This window comes from Panthera pardus, unplaced genomic scaffold (genome assembly GCF_024362965.1).
Source record: "Panthera pardus isolate Hobbes unplaced genomic scaffold, ASM2436296v1 HiC_scaffold_12, whole genome shotgun sequence".
In the NCBI taxonomy this organism is placed as follows: Eukaryota; Metazoa; Chordata; class Mammalia; order Carnivora; family Felidae; genus Panthera; species Panthera pardus.
This window is the reverse complement of record NW_026526677.1, coordinates 71,576,824-71,592,257: the sequence shown is the minus strand read 5'-3', so window position 1 is coordinate 71,592,257 and position 15,434 is coordinate 71,576,824. Positions and strand designations below refer to the sequence as shown.

The window sequence follows — 15,434 nt, the reverse complement described above, 5'->3', positions numbered from 1 at the left end:
CCTGCTGGCCTCTCCTGACCACATTGTCTATAGCAATGTTTCACAAAACAAGGTATGTAGATGTATTCTTTTTTTTTAAATTTTTTTTAACATTTATTTATTTTTGAGACAGAGAGAGACAGAGCATGAACGGGGAGGGGCAGAGAGAGAGGGAGACACAGAATCCGAAGCAGGCTCCAGGCTCTGAGCCATCAGCCCAGAGCCCAACGCGGGGCTCGAACTCACAGACCATGAGATCGTGACCTGAGCTGAAGTCGGATGCTTAACCGACTGAGCCACCCAGGCGCCCCGATGTATTCTTAAAGATAGGAACATTATATCATGAGTTTTAAACTTTGGGTTTTCAAATATATCTCTTTTACAGGGAAGCTATAAGAGACATTTACTTGGAACAAACTTTAGTTTCTTAATTTCCCTACGAATCTGTGGGCATATTTTTAGAGGTGTATAAATTTTTTTCCTCCAGAGAAGATTGAGAAACAAAGGTATACATGATGTATTCTAAACCCTTTATACTTCTTATTTCCCATTTCAAAGTTAATATTTTAGCCATATACAACTTCTTATTTTTTTTGGTAACTAATTTCACACTTTCACACCTCTGTTCCACTGCACATGTTGTTCCCTCTGCTGGAAATGCCTTTTCTCTTCTCTTCTTGGTGAATAAGTATTGATATTTCAAGATCTAGGGGTTTTTTTTTTGTCTTCTAAGGAAATATTTCTGGTTTATCTTTGGTTCCTACCTCACTGCATACTATCATATTGTGTTTTCCCCATGTATTCATATGGCGTTTCCTCATTAGATAGTAAGCTCCTTGAGGTCAGAAACTATGTAATTGTCATCTTTGCATGTCTTTGTATGTCCATAATTTACTATAGTACCAGGATCATAGAGGGCTCTTTAAATGGAATAAAACTAGGTTTTTTCCATCAACCTGGAACTTTTTTTCTCCCACATGTGGTAGGTTAGTCCCTGTCTTTGAATTAGCCACATAAGGATATTGTCATAGTGGCATCTCAGCACAGTATGGGATGTTGGAGTGAATACACAGAGAGTTGTCTTTCATCTGTACATTTTTATGATCCTAAGTTGTGCTTAGGGTTGTGAACACAACTTTAAGTTAGAATTATTTCTTGTTCTTGTGCCTTCCTCTCTTTTGGGTAACAGGAGCTGTCCTTTCCCTTGTCCCCTTGTTTTTGGGAATCCCCTGAAAAGGTATTTATCTCAAGAAATGCTATCTCTGGGTCTATATCAACAATATTTTCCCACCTTTCTCCCTCTTTATTTTTCTACTACATCTAGCCCATCATGACCTATTTTCTCAGGAGTCAGTCTATACTTAGTTTCTAAGCTGATTGTCAGAAAAACTAATCAGTGATAACTGAGTTGTCAACAACTAATCCAAGTTTAACATAATTAATTATCGCTGTCATTTTTTGAAGAAATATCATAAGTTCCTTACATGTATTTTATCATTATCCTTACACAAACCCCATACATTATTATTCATAGCTACATTGTAAAGATGATGAAACTAAAGCCCAGAAGTAAAATAACTTATTCAAAATAGTATGTCTAGGAAGTGGTGGGGTTTGGATCAAATTTCAGTCAGTTTGATTGCTTTTAACCACTTTGCTAAACTGTTGGTTCTCCTTTAGCCCCCAACACACATACCACTGCCAGTTTTGCATTAGCACTATTATGAACCTTGAAGTACAAGACACGATGGGCAGATATTTGGACATGAGAAGATCCTTCTTTGAATCTAATAGTCCATATAGCATGGGGATGAACTTTTTAGCCAAATCTGAAGACTGCCTTTTATAATGCAGACTTATTTGTCTTTGCGTTTTCTAGGAACATGAATCTCTTTTACACAATTCACAAGTGGTACATTTTCAATATTTTTTTTAGCACTTATATCTAGGAAGAAAGCTGAGGTAACATAAACTACTTCAGTAGTTGAAAACACAACAGTTCCTCCATCCCAGGACTGGCTGCAAGAATTTGTTCAATGGGATGGAAATTACACACATCTCAAAAAGCTAATAATAATCAAAGGGCAGCAATAACTATGGGGTTCAATAAAAACCAACAATTCCATTCCACCTGTGTTTACTGACAGAGCAGAATGCAGTAGTTGTCTTTGCTCCTGCTTCTCCAGTCCTGTTCTCCTCACAGCCATACTCACTTGAGCTCCAGTCCTGCTCTCCTCACAGCTATACTCACTTGAGCACTCCTTGCAAGCCCAGACATCCCACATCCTTCCCTATCCTGGTTTCAAAATGTGTCCAGTGAGCAAAACTTACTCCCAGATCTTTGTTTCTTATATCCTTGCCCACTGAAAGTAACCATTGTTTCTAAAGAAATATGACTGATTCTAAGCCTGAGGGAGTATGGTACAAGATGATTCTAGAATACATTTCTATACCAGAAAGAAAGAAAATGCCAAAAACAATAGTGGGGATGTGAAACAGAGGCATAAGAGCCAGCTTAAGGCATGCCCATGGGTGAAATCTGGGACCATTTGAGCATAGAGATAATTATGCACCTTGATTAATTATATATTATTGAAAACAAATTGAAAGTCTTTACTTCATACCATAGATATATTGATATCAGTATACAGTTGATAGATAGGAAGGAAAAGGAAGGAGGAAGGAGGAAGGAGGAAGGAAAGAAGGAAGGGAAGAAGGGAGGAAAAAAGGGTGGCTCTTGCTAACAGTAGAATCCTAAGTGCTGACTAATAAATGTAAAGGGAGTGCTGAAGATGGAAAGTCATCATTTTGTAACCATCAATGGAGGGTAACTTCAGGAGAAAGCAGAATATTTGCATTATATTAAAAATGTCCCCATGTAGTCAATTTATTATATTGAAAGAGAAAAATTAGTAATTATAGAGTGGAGAAATTGGACCACACCTGGAGCAGATGATCAAATTAATATCACCATTGTGAGACAGATGGTTGCCCTGTGCCTCCAGATGTGACACCCTCTTAGAAAGATGCAAAGTCACCTTTGTAGAATTCTGGATAATAATGTATTTCCTGGATCCAATCATGAGGAAATATAAGACAAACTCAAAACAAGGAAATTTTATTTAAAAATGGAGGAAGGGACTGCATTCCCCCCAAATGTCAGTCTTATTTAAAAAATCTGTAGAAAATATTTCAAAGTGAAGGCTAAGGAGACATGACAACCTAAATGTTAACTGCCCCTACACTGGATCTTGTTACAGAGAAAAAAATTTTCTGTAAAGGATATTATTAGGCCTATTGGAAAAAAATTGGAAACATTAGATTAGAATAAAGCATTATATAAATGTAGAATTTACTAAAGTTAATAACTGGTCTGTGGCTATGTAAGAGAATATTCCTACTCTATGGAAAAATACACCGACAAATCCAGGGGTAAAGTGTTCTTATTTATACAACTCACCTTCAAGTGGTTGAGATTGGGAGAGAGAGAAAGAAAACAAGATATAATGTAAACAGTAAGTGCATATAAGTATATGTGTGTGTTTTGTACTGTTTTATTGCTGTAATTTTTCTGTAGGCTTAAAATTATTTCTGAATAAAAGTTTAAAGAAAAGAGTAAAAAAAATGTGCCCTTGATCAGGGAACATCTTTGCTGATAGCTCAGATCAACATTTTCTAAGATTTCCCCACTGGTATGTTGGCAACATACAATGTGGATAAATAACTAAGTGGTAGGTTATGCAATTTGAAGTGCCTTAGGTTTTATTTTTGTACTCAGTTATCAACTTATCAAACACCTATTATGTGCCAGATAACGTGCTGTGATATGCTTTTTTTTCTCCTCCTCAAGAAAGCATATTAGACTAGATGTGAAAGAGAATAAAATACTGCAAAAAATAAAATAATTCACAACCATAATTTATTAATAGCAGTAAATTCTTTGTGTAAACCTGATGTTCTGCACTTACCTCTGTGCATTAGAAACTCATTTAGAAGCCACTATCTGAGTTGACACAGCTCAAGCCACTTTCTTTTTCAGACTTGAGACCCAGAAAAGTTTCACTCCCCTACCTTATTTCTGGGACCAGCCCATGTTCCTTAGTGACAAAGTTCCATGCTTTCTCACTGCTAGGAAATCTGCCTGAAAAATGTATAAAGTACCTCTGTTCCGTTAAGGATGCAGCCTGACTATGCAGTGTCATTAAGACAGAATTTGTAGTTTTGATTTGTATTTCCCTGATGATGAGCGATGTTGAGCATTTTTTCACGGGTTGGTTGGCCATCTGGATGTCTTCTTTGGAGAAGTGTCTATTCATGTCTTTTTCCCATTTCTTCAGTAGATTATTTGTTTTTTGGGTGTTGAGTTTGATAAATTCTTTATAAATTTTGGATACTAACCCTTTATCTGATATGTCATTTGCAAATATCTTCTCCCATTCCATCAGTTGCCTTTCATCATCAGGGAAATACAAATCAAAACCACAATGAGATACCACCTCACACCTGTCAGAATGACTAACATTAACAACTCCGGTAACAACAGATGTTGTCAAGGATGCGGAGAAAGAGGATCTCTTTTGCACTGCTTGATGGGAATGGAAACTGGTTCAGCCACTCTGGAAAGCAGTAGGGAGGTTCCTCAAAAAATTAAAAATAGAACTACTCTGCGATCCAGCAGTTGCACTACTAAGTATTTATCCAAGGGATACAGGTTGCTGTTTCGAAGGGGCACAAGCACCCCAGTGTTTATAGCAACACTATCAACAATAGCCAAAGTATGGAAAGAGTCCAAATGTCCATCGATGAATGAATGGTTAAAGAAGATGTGGTAATATATATACAATGGAGTATAACTCAGCAATCAAAAAGAATGAAATCTTGCCATTTACAACAATGTGGATGGAATTAGAGGGTATTATGCTAAGCAAAATCAGTCAGTCAGAGAAAGACAAATAGATGACTTCACTCATATGAGGACTGTAAGATACAGAACAGATGAATATAAGGGAAGGGAAGCAAAAATAATATAAAAGCAGGGAGGGAGATGAAACATAAGAGACTCTTCAATATGGAAAATAAACAGAGGGTTACTGGAAGGGTTGTGGGGGGACGGGCTAAATGGGTAAGGGGCATTAAGGAATCTATGCCTGAAATTATTGTTGCACTATATGCTAACTAACTTGGATGTAAATTTAAAAAAGAAAAAAGAAAAAAAAAATTGTAGTCCTGTTGTTAACCTCTGGCAAAGTCCAATGGGACACCCAATCCTCCCAAATGGTGACTGCCAACTTGTGTGTGAACCTTTGTCCCTTGTGTGTACCCCTTTGTCCCAGCATATAGTCTCTTAGACACCTTGAAACCATGCACTGCCTTCTTATATTATTGAAGGTACAGCTTGATATGTTTATGGCTCACCCTCAAGAAACTCTCAATCCACTCTGGGTCATCAGAATACAATGGAAAGGACTCAGATCTTGGCACTTGACAATTTTCAGAACAGGTTTAGCTCTGTCACTTAATGAATGAGTGGTTATAGCCAAGTCATATAAAATCTCTAGTCCCATTTCCTCTCTTTAAACTAGAAATAATGGTGCTATCTTCCTCAGAGGATGGTTGTAAGAAGTGAGATAGTGCTATACAAAATGTTTGACATGGTGCCTTGCAAATAGTGATTAGAAGGAAAATGTTAATCATTAATATTACTTTCGGAAGATAAACATAATTTTTATTTTAATGGCTAGAAGGAGAATTCCTCTTTAGGGTGATATACTTCTTGTTTAAATTGCTTCTTGGGGAGAGCAAGGCCCTGAGGTTGTGGATTAGAAGGAAACAGGGATATGAAAGACACAGTAAAATTATTCTGTATAGTTGAGCAACAGAAGTTGGATAAAACAACCATTACAATGACAAGAAAATAAGACAAAAAGGTTAAGACAAGGGACGCCTGGGTGGATTAGTAGGTTAAGCACCCGACTCTTGATTTCAGCTCAGTTCATGATCTCAGGATTGTGAGATCGAACCCTATGTTGGGCTTTACACTGAGTATGGTGCCTGCTTAAGATTCTCCCTCTCCATCTCTCTCTCTGTGCCCCTCCCCCACTTATTCTCCTTATCTCTCTCTCTCTTTCTCTCTCTCTCAAAAAAATAACTTAAAAAAAGTTAAAAGTAAAGAAAGGAGAGGAAGATTTATTTACATGGTAGTGTGCCAAAGAGTTTTTTAAGAGGTGGACTGTTTAATGTTGAGTTGTCAACATTGCTACAAGTTGGCCACCTGTCTTCCCAAAACTCCTATTAAATCTATGACTTAAGTGAATGTTCCTGGCTGGTTAGTTGGTTTTTGTTTGTTTTTTATAGTTTGTTTCCATAATGCATATTGAAGTGAAAAAAGTGGGTTTCATGACTGGGACAGCATTGAGCAGAGAGGAATGAAAAAGTGCTGAAGGAAAGAGCAAGCAAGACTGAGAACTTTGTAGGAAAAGGACCTAGAAGAACCTCTGAGAAGGAATCTCTGACAAAGTACAAAAATTTTAAGGGGTAGTGGGATGGCGACTTAACCTGACATATAGGTTTTATCCTTATTAGAGGTAAGAGAATGGACTTGCCTCAATGAGCCTCATTCCCAAAGTATTTTAAAGTAGATAAAATACTAAGACTTGCAAAATATGATAGATCCACAGTCTTTTATCTATAATTCCAAAATACAAAATGGTCTGACAATGTTTCGTTTAGCACCAATACTCTGTTAGTGAAGAAACTTGACCTTAGTCACCCTGAGGCTGCCAACCATCTTTCTTTATTGCCATGGTGGGTGTATTCTTACATCTCGCTGAAGAGTTATATGTGTTGGATTATGGTGTGCTGCTCAGACTCTGGGAGGATTATTGGCCACATAGGCAATATGCCAATTTCCTTATTCAGAAAATTCTGCCTTCTTAAACATATCTGGGACCAGGGTTTTGGATAAGAGATTCTAAACATGATTCAGAAAAACAGAAGAAATTTTAAATGAGTGATAAAAGGGAGTTACCTTCCAGTGTATTCCTAAAGCTGAAATTGGCAGCTTTATCCATGGAATCCGATTCGTATTGTGTCAGACTTAGGCAAAATTCCACATCAGCAGAGGAGGGGAGCCTCGGGGTCCTGGCTTTATCGTGGTTTCCGGGATTGCGCAGTAATGGTCCCTCTGGAGTTCCATCACATAAAGCCTGATGGCTATTGTACTCCTCCAATCGGGTACAGATGATCTACACAAAAACCTTTATGTTAAAGGAGTTGTGGCTAGAGATTATCATCAAGAGGTTCATATTTTTAAGTAAACTGTTGACAGGCATCTGGGTGGCTCAGTCAGTTAAGCGTCTGACTTCAGCTCAGGTCATGATCTCGCAGTTTTTGGCTTCGAGCCCCTCATAGGGCTCTGTGCTGACATCTCAGAGTCTGGACCCTGCTTTAGATTCTGTGTCTCCCTCTCTCTCTGCCCCTCCACTGCCCACACTGTGTGTGTGTCTCTCTCTCAAAAATAAATAAACATTAAAAAAATTAAACTGTTGAAGGAAGCAGCCCATCTGAGGGTTGCAGGGCAGCGTAAGCAGTAAAAGTTAAAATCTAGAACAGACTTCTAGTCTTGCATCTAATTAAGAAAAATGAGTCAAATTTCCTATGTCTCATCTATAAAATGGGGATACTAATAACTACTGCATATAATTTTGTCAAATATTTATTTGATGAGAAAATTATTTTGACAAACATCTGTTAACATCCATTGTGTGACTTTGCCAGTTGTGTGCCCATGAAGCTAGCCCTGGTACTGAGTCACATCTGTGCCATCACTTGTTTTCTCTGTTTATATGTCTTCTCTTTTGGCTCTAACAAGTTTCATGGCTTACATGGCAAATACATGATAAGAACTCCCTACTTCTTATCTCTGCTTCAAAACCACTACTCTGAACTCTGAACTTTGTTTATCCATCTTGGACTTTTTATTTCAGTGTTATCTCACACATATCTCAAATGGAACATTTAAAATCCAAAAATTTGTTCCTCTCTCTACGTTTCTTATCACACCAACCATCCTGCTGCTCAAACCAGAAGCCCATGAATCATAATTTTTAACCTGGAGAGTAACTGGTGAGTTTTCATTTGTATTTTATTCTCTTATGTCTTTCACATTGAGATCATTAACCAATTGTTTCAATTCTACCTCTAGACTATAGCTTGAATATGGGAATTGCTCTTCAATTTGCTTACAAATTGTGTGATCTGACTGCCAAAGTCAGATTGGCTACCCTTCTCTGGGCATTACTTGGGCTTCTCCATGCTGTGACTTTGTTCATGCCTAAGCACACTCACTCCTTGCCATGGGTCTGGTGTCTGACCTCATCCTCAAGGCTGAGGCAATATTACAGAAAAAACAGACATGAGGCACCTGGGTGGCTCAGTCAGTTAAGCGTCCAATTCCTGATTTTGGCTCAGGTCATGATCTCATGGTTAGTGAGTTTGAGCCCCACATAGGGCTCTGCATTGACAGTGCGGAGCTTGCTTGGGATTCTCTCTCTTTCTCTCTCTCTTTCTCTCCCTCTCTCTGTCCCTCCCCTGCTCATGCTTTCTCTCTCTCTCTCTCAACATAAATAAAACTTCAAAAAGAAAAAAGAAAAAAGACACTGTCAACCCTGACTTCAAAAGAATTCAAAAGAATCTGACTCTTGGGGCTCCTGGGTGGCTCAGTTGGTTAAGTGTCTGACTTCGGCTCAGGTCATGATCTCATGGTTTGTGATTGTGAGTTTGAGCCCCACGTTGGGCTTTGTGCTGACAGCTCAGAGCCTGGAGCCTGCTTCTAATTCTGTGTCTCCCTCTCTCTCTGCCCCTCCTCCACTTGTGCTCTGTCTCTATAAAAAATAAATAAATGTAAAAAAATAAAATAAAGGAATCTGACTCTAAATATGAAGAATTTTTATGAATCCTTCATTGAATTATTTTGTGTATAGTTTCATTTATATCTAGGCAGAAAAATAAGCTATGATAAAAAATAATTCACTAAATAAGTTAAAAGGTGCTCTTTCAGTATAAATGTAAAATAAAAATTCTAAATGATTAAAAATATCACATCATAATTTAATAGGCATTTATTTTTTTGTCTCAATACTATATAAATTATTCATCTTAAAATCATTGATGCCTTAGATTTGGTGAGAGCATGAACTAAATAGCAAGATATCAATCCTAATTCAAAACAAACATGAAGGAGAAACCACCCTGCCATCACTGATGGTTCATAACAAGCACATCCTTCCACAGGATGCCTGTGCCCACTGAGTAGGTAAGATTATTTGCCAAATTTAGACTCCATTTACTTTACACTCCCTTAATAAACAATATCATCTCCTTTAGAAAATGTGATCTCCACGAGGACAACTTTATTATTGTTGTCGTTATCATTATGAATCACACAACCTAGAACAGAGGCTCAATAAATTTGATGGATGAATAAACAAATCAATGGATGAACCAATGAATCTTCAACTATACACGTTAAACACCCTTTTACCCTCGTTCTGTTGATACCGACCTCTGCCCTAGAAGATATTTTTTTAAATATATCATTTTTATTAAGTGTGTATTTGGCCCTATTATGTTCCACACCATGAGGAAGGCATCTCTGTGTACATTTTTAAAACTTCACACAACTACTTCATAGATTTATATGATTTTATCCCTACTTTAATGATGAGGAAGCTGAGTCTAAGTGTGGGAGAGTACAAAAGTATCATCTAAAATCCTGTCTTATGGGGCACCTGGGTGGCTCAGACAGCTGGGTGACCAACTCTCGATTTTGGCTTAGGGCCTGTAGTCTCTTGGTTTGTGAGACTGAGCCCTGTGAAGCCTGATGCAGGCAATATTTTAGAAGTGAAAAGCCTTCCTGGTCACTTGTTTGCACCACAGTTAAAAATAATCAAGACAGGGGCGCCTGGGTGGCTCAGTCGGTTGAGCGTCCGAGTTCGGCTCAGGTCATGATCTCGCGGTCCGTGAGTTCGAGCCCCGCGTCGGGCTCTGTGCTGACAGCTCAGAGCCCGGAGCCTCCTTCGGATTCTGTGTCTTCCTCTCTCTCTGCCCCTCCCCTGCTCATGCTCTGTCTCTCTCTCTCTCTCTCTCAAAAAAATAAACATTAAAAAAATTAAAAAAAAAAAAATCAAGACAGTCAGTCTCCTGCTCCAGTGAGCTTGCAATCTATAGAAACATAAAGGCAAATTAAACTACCATGAGCTAGAACTGAAGGAGCCATGCCTCCTAGGAATGGTTGCTACTGTGTTAAATAGAGACACTTCGAAAAGCTTTTAATTTTTGGTTACTAAGACATCACTTATGAATTGAAGCGTTATATGTTGGAAAATAATTGGACTCCAAAGTTAGGTAGGTAGGGGCTTCAGTTCTGGCTCTGCTGCTTACTAGCAATGTGTCAATGAGCATGTTATTTAGACTTGCTAATTTTCTCAACTGTAACATGAAATCATACTAAATGTAACAGGAAATAAAAATATATAACATATTAACGTATAATTCATATATATTATATTAATAATGGAATAAAATAATAATAGGAAGCAGCAGTTTTTTTTACCCAGAAAATGTCAGCTTCTGGTTTTCCTCACACTTTACAACATTCCTCAATCCTTTTATCCACGCATAATTGAGAAATAGATCTGTTGGGTAACTTGTCTAAGGTCTTATGATATTTAAAGCCAGAGCTAGAACATTAATCCACAGTCTGGATTCCAAATTTATATATCCACTACATTTATTACTGCCTGTAAGTGGCTTAGGAGTGGTTGACTAAAGCTAACTTAACTTTTGCATTGATTATAATATATTGCATTCCTTTATAATGTTGATTAGACATCACGGCAGGTACATAAACAAAATCATATACATCCATGTTTGAATAATAAACCATCTCAAGATATTTTCAAAAGATCCTACTGCCTCAAAGACTCCTACAGCTGACTCGTTTAAATTAGAGAGGTTTGAATGGAACTATTTTTGCTGAAATGCCAACTGTCAAGTGACTAAGTGCTCAGATGACTGGATGTATTAGTAACGAGGAGGAAATCTACCCTGGTTCCAGAAATAATTTGAAAAACTTAATCCCAAATTATCATCTTTATATTTGATACAGGAGGAGAGGCAGGGAGGAGAAACTTAGCACAATGGTTAGGATCATGGAGATTATAGTCAGACATGCTTTCCAATATTGACTATTATTAGCTACATGACCTTGTGCAAATTACTTAAGCTCTCTTGAGTATTACGGTTTTTCATATGCACATGGGGATTATTACAACTTTTTAGGAAGGATCAAATAATTTAACATATGCAAAGCACTAAGTATACAGTTTCAGGTATAGAGTGTTTAATGACAGCTCTTATATTATTATTGAATACAAGACCGTTGGGTAGGCCCCAAATTGTTTTTAACTGTGGTTCTATAACACTTACTGAATATTCATTGTTGTAATAACTAACATGGATATATCATATAAATATATAATAATAATTACCACACGTGGAACTCAAAGAATATGTCAGATACTAAACCAGTCATTTTACATGAACAGATTCCACTGAATCCCTCTACAATAATGCTTTATGATATATTATTCTTTTTTTTTTTTTTTTGAGAGAGAGAGGTCATAAGTGACCAAAGGGAAAAGAGAGAGAGAGAGAGAGGGAGACAGAGAATCCCACAAGGGGCAGAGAAAGAGAAGCGGGGCTCACCCGAAGCAGGGCTTGAGCTCATGAACTGTGAGATCATGACCTGAGTTGAAGTCCGATGCTTAACTGACTGAGCCACCCAGTCGCCCCAAGATATATTATTCTAATTTTAAAGAAAAAAGGGTCCTAGAATAATTAAGTAACTTGTCCGTGATCTTGTAGCTGAGATACAAAAGTAACAAAACGCTATTTTGCTTTCTGTTGAGAAAAGCCAATGGTCAAAGACTCTAAATAACTTGCACAACATCATCTAGTAAGTGGCAGAGGCAGAGTCTGATAAGTGGCAGAGATCCTCTGATGAGGAACTTGTTCTTTTTCTATTTCAACACAGGTGATTGGTAGCATATGATGGGGGAAAAAATCAAGTGTCCCAAGTCAAATGAAAAAAGAGAGACAGAAAGAACAAACAGAACAAACAGATTAATGGAGGTGAATCTAGATAGTGTTCTCTTAAACTTAAATAAATAGCAATAAACTATCAGTTATTAAAAGCTTTCAGGAGCAAAGATTCTATTAGGGCATTAGAAGTTTATGGGGGTGGGGGGGTGGGAAGAAAGTAAACCATATGACATTCCACAGAATCTTTTCCATAAAGAAAAAAGAGAAGCTGTTATTTCACTGAGCTGTTGCCATGGTTACCTAAAACCCATGACTCTCTGCTGAAATGTGACTTATTTTTTTTTTTTCTTCCCACTGTTTCCTTCCATGTGATGTGCTTTTCACCTGATGAGTGAATTCCCTGGCCACATTTCACTCGCATTTATCGTCTAGGAAATATTTGGTTTTTCTCTGTATTTTGATACATCATGACAGTTATTCCTGATCTACCTTTCGTTTTTTATGGCTGGTCTATCTGCTGCTTGCCTAACATTGGATCTAATTGTGTTGAGCACAGGTATTTATACTTTAATGTTATTAAGGAACCCCCCCCATCTCCAAATATATTGGACTGTTTTAGCTGATGACAAACATGCTTCTACATTAAAAGCTCTTGTCATTAAAGAAATAAATGAAAAAAATACATATACACAAAAGACATAAATTCTGAATATAAGAAAAATACTTTTCTAAAAATACTAACAATAATTAATATATTATTTTATGTAATGGGAAACTCAATCTCACTTAAATAATACTCTGTAACTTGCTTGATCTCCTCTATTGTATGCTCTTTCTTCTTCTTCTTCTTCTTTTTTTTTTTTTTGCATGAATTCATATAAACATACATACAGAAGCCCAGAAAGAACTACATAAAATGTTTTATTCTACACTTTGAGTGAATCACTGCTTATTTTGCATTGTTGTGTCCTTGACCTTGATGATCCAGTGCTATAAAGAAGTATGGTCTAAGGTTCTAGAAATCCAGGCATGCAGAGTTTAATTTTTAATCCATGTTATTTTTAGAGCTAACATTTCTATGACTTTTAATTTTGTTCAACATACATTTTTAAAGTCCATTTTATGTATATATCATGGTTCTGCGCTCTGTGGATACAAAAGTAAATTAGAAATGGTCTCTACCTTTGGAGCCGCAGACAGTATGGTAGACAAAGACAGGTTTGAAAACCATTCCATGTACTGTAGAGTTATAGATACTATAATAGAAATCTGTACCAAGTGTAATGTAGCACAAAGGAGTGAGGGTAAATTCTACCTGAGTAAGGGATGTGGATCAGTAAAAATGTAATGGAATATTTCTATCATAACATAAATGAAAAGGACTACAGAATAGCTGCCCCATTTGTCTGTGCAACTCAATTTTAAGGAAGAACAAGTAACTACAAGTCAAATTTTATATCCATAAATTATTGGTTTAATTGATTTCTTCTAGCCTAAATGGCTCCTTATTAACAGAAGAAATAGCATTGGAGTCAGAGTCACCAGGTTTCAATTCTCACCTGTGTGACCTTGTATAAATCATACCTTTTGGGCATCTCTCTGTCCTCCTTTATAAAGTAAGGACACTATGGTACACACCACTGAGTGTCTCTTAGCTCACAGTTAATAAATGCTATGAATTTCTAAAGCCTCTATTTTTATATTGTAAAATATATCTGAAATTGAGGGAAAATGGAGACTTTGCATGAAAGGGGCCATCAGTCTACCTAATTTTGAAGGTCTCCGTGAATTCACTGAATCTGGAAGCTATTTGATTCTCCAAACAAAGTAGTACTTCTTGATTTGAGTGTACAATTCCAGCAAAAACATTTAAACTAGTGATGTGTTTATTACAAAACCTGTTTGTAAAGTGAAATAGATACCAAAACAATTTCAAGATTAATTAAGTCAGTGATTCTCAATGATTGTTGCATATTAGAATCATAAGAGATGGTTTTAGGGGCAGCAGGGTGGCTCAGTTGCTTGAGTCTAACTCTTGATTTTGGCTCACATCATGATCTGAGAATCGTGAGATCAAGCCCCCTATTGGGCTCCACACTGGGCGTGGAGTACACTTAAGATTCTCTCTCTCTCTCTCTCTCTCTCTCTCTCTCTCTCTCTCTCCCTCTGCCCCTCTTCCCAGATCTCTCTTTCTAAAATTAAAAATAAGGGCTGCCTGAGTGGTTCAGTCAGTTGAGTGTCTGACTTCAGCTCAGGTCATTATCGCACGGTTCTTGGATTACAGCCCTGCATTGGGCTCTGTGCTGACATCTCGGAGCCCGGAGCCTGCTTCATATTCCAAGCCTCCCTCTCTCTCTGCCCCTTCCCTGCTCATGCTCTGTGTCTGTCTTTCAAAAACTAAAATAAAGTGTTAAATAAAATTAATAATAATAATAATAATAAAATAAATAAATAAAAAACAAATGAGAGAAGGTTTTAAAAATACAGATGCTTCAACTTCACAGTAGACTACTTGAAGAGGATTTTCCAGCAGAAATTAGGTGGGTGGATCCATGAAATTTATTTAAGCTCCCTAAGTGATTTAGATACTGAAAACTGCATTAAATTGATATAAACAACTGATCTTCATTTTTAAAGGATGGTAACCAGAGAGACTATGAGAAAAAATGGAAATGGTGACTGTCACCTCACACAGTGACACTACTCAACAGTAGGCAGATACAAATGTTCTTGCATTTCCTTTTTTTTTCTAGAAACAGACACATTCTTTTTTTTTTAATGTTTATTTATTTTGAGAGGAAGGGAGCACGAGTTGGGGAGGGGCAGAGTAAGAAGGGGAGAGAGACAGAATCCCAAGCAGGCTCCACACTGTCAGTACAGAGCCTGGTGTAGGACTCCATCTCATGAACCATGAGATCATGACCAGAGATGAAATCAAGAGTCAGACTCTTAATTTTTAATTTAGACCCTTCCTTTTTAATTTAAACTATTATTTGATTGTTTTTCTTCAATGGTCTTTGTTCACTCTATTTCCAAATTTTGTTTTTAACACCAACTACTACACAGCAGTTTAACTATAGAATAATATTGAACCTAATGTAATAATTTCAGTCCAGTGTTTACCCACTAGACCCAAAAAGTTTTATTTAGAAATAAAATTGGCCACACTTATAAAGAAAAAAGGGGAGCGTAAGGACTTTCCACTCAATAATAAATGATTAGGAAAAAAAAGCAAATATATTGCTAGTAATACCAAGTAGCATATATCTCCTATAATAAAATATGAATTAGTATCTATCTATTAAGCTTCGGTGTGGATGTTGTCACATTTTTGGTAATTTAGATAAGACACC

At 37.1% G+C, this 15,434-nt stretch overlaps 1 protein-coding gene across 2 annotated transcripts in view; it reads right to left on the bottom strand.

Annotated features, from left to right (window-relative positions):
* TYR (tyrosinase) overlaps window positions 1–15,434 on the bottom strand; it is a 106,115-nt gene that overhangs the window by 88,113 nt on the left and 2,568 nt on the right. For both annotated transcript variants that reach the window (XM_019450049.2, XM_019450048.2), the window contains exon 2: window positions 7,007–7,223. In XM_019450049.2, the coding sequence (XP_019305594.2) occupies window positions 7,007–7,223 (217 nt within the window). The remainder of the gene's footprint in view (window positions 1–7,006; window positions 7,224–15,434) is intronic.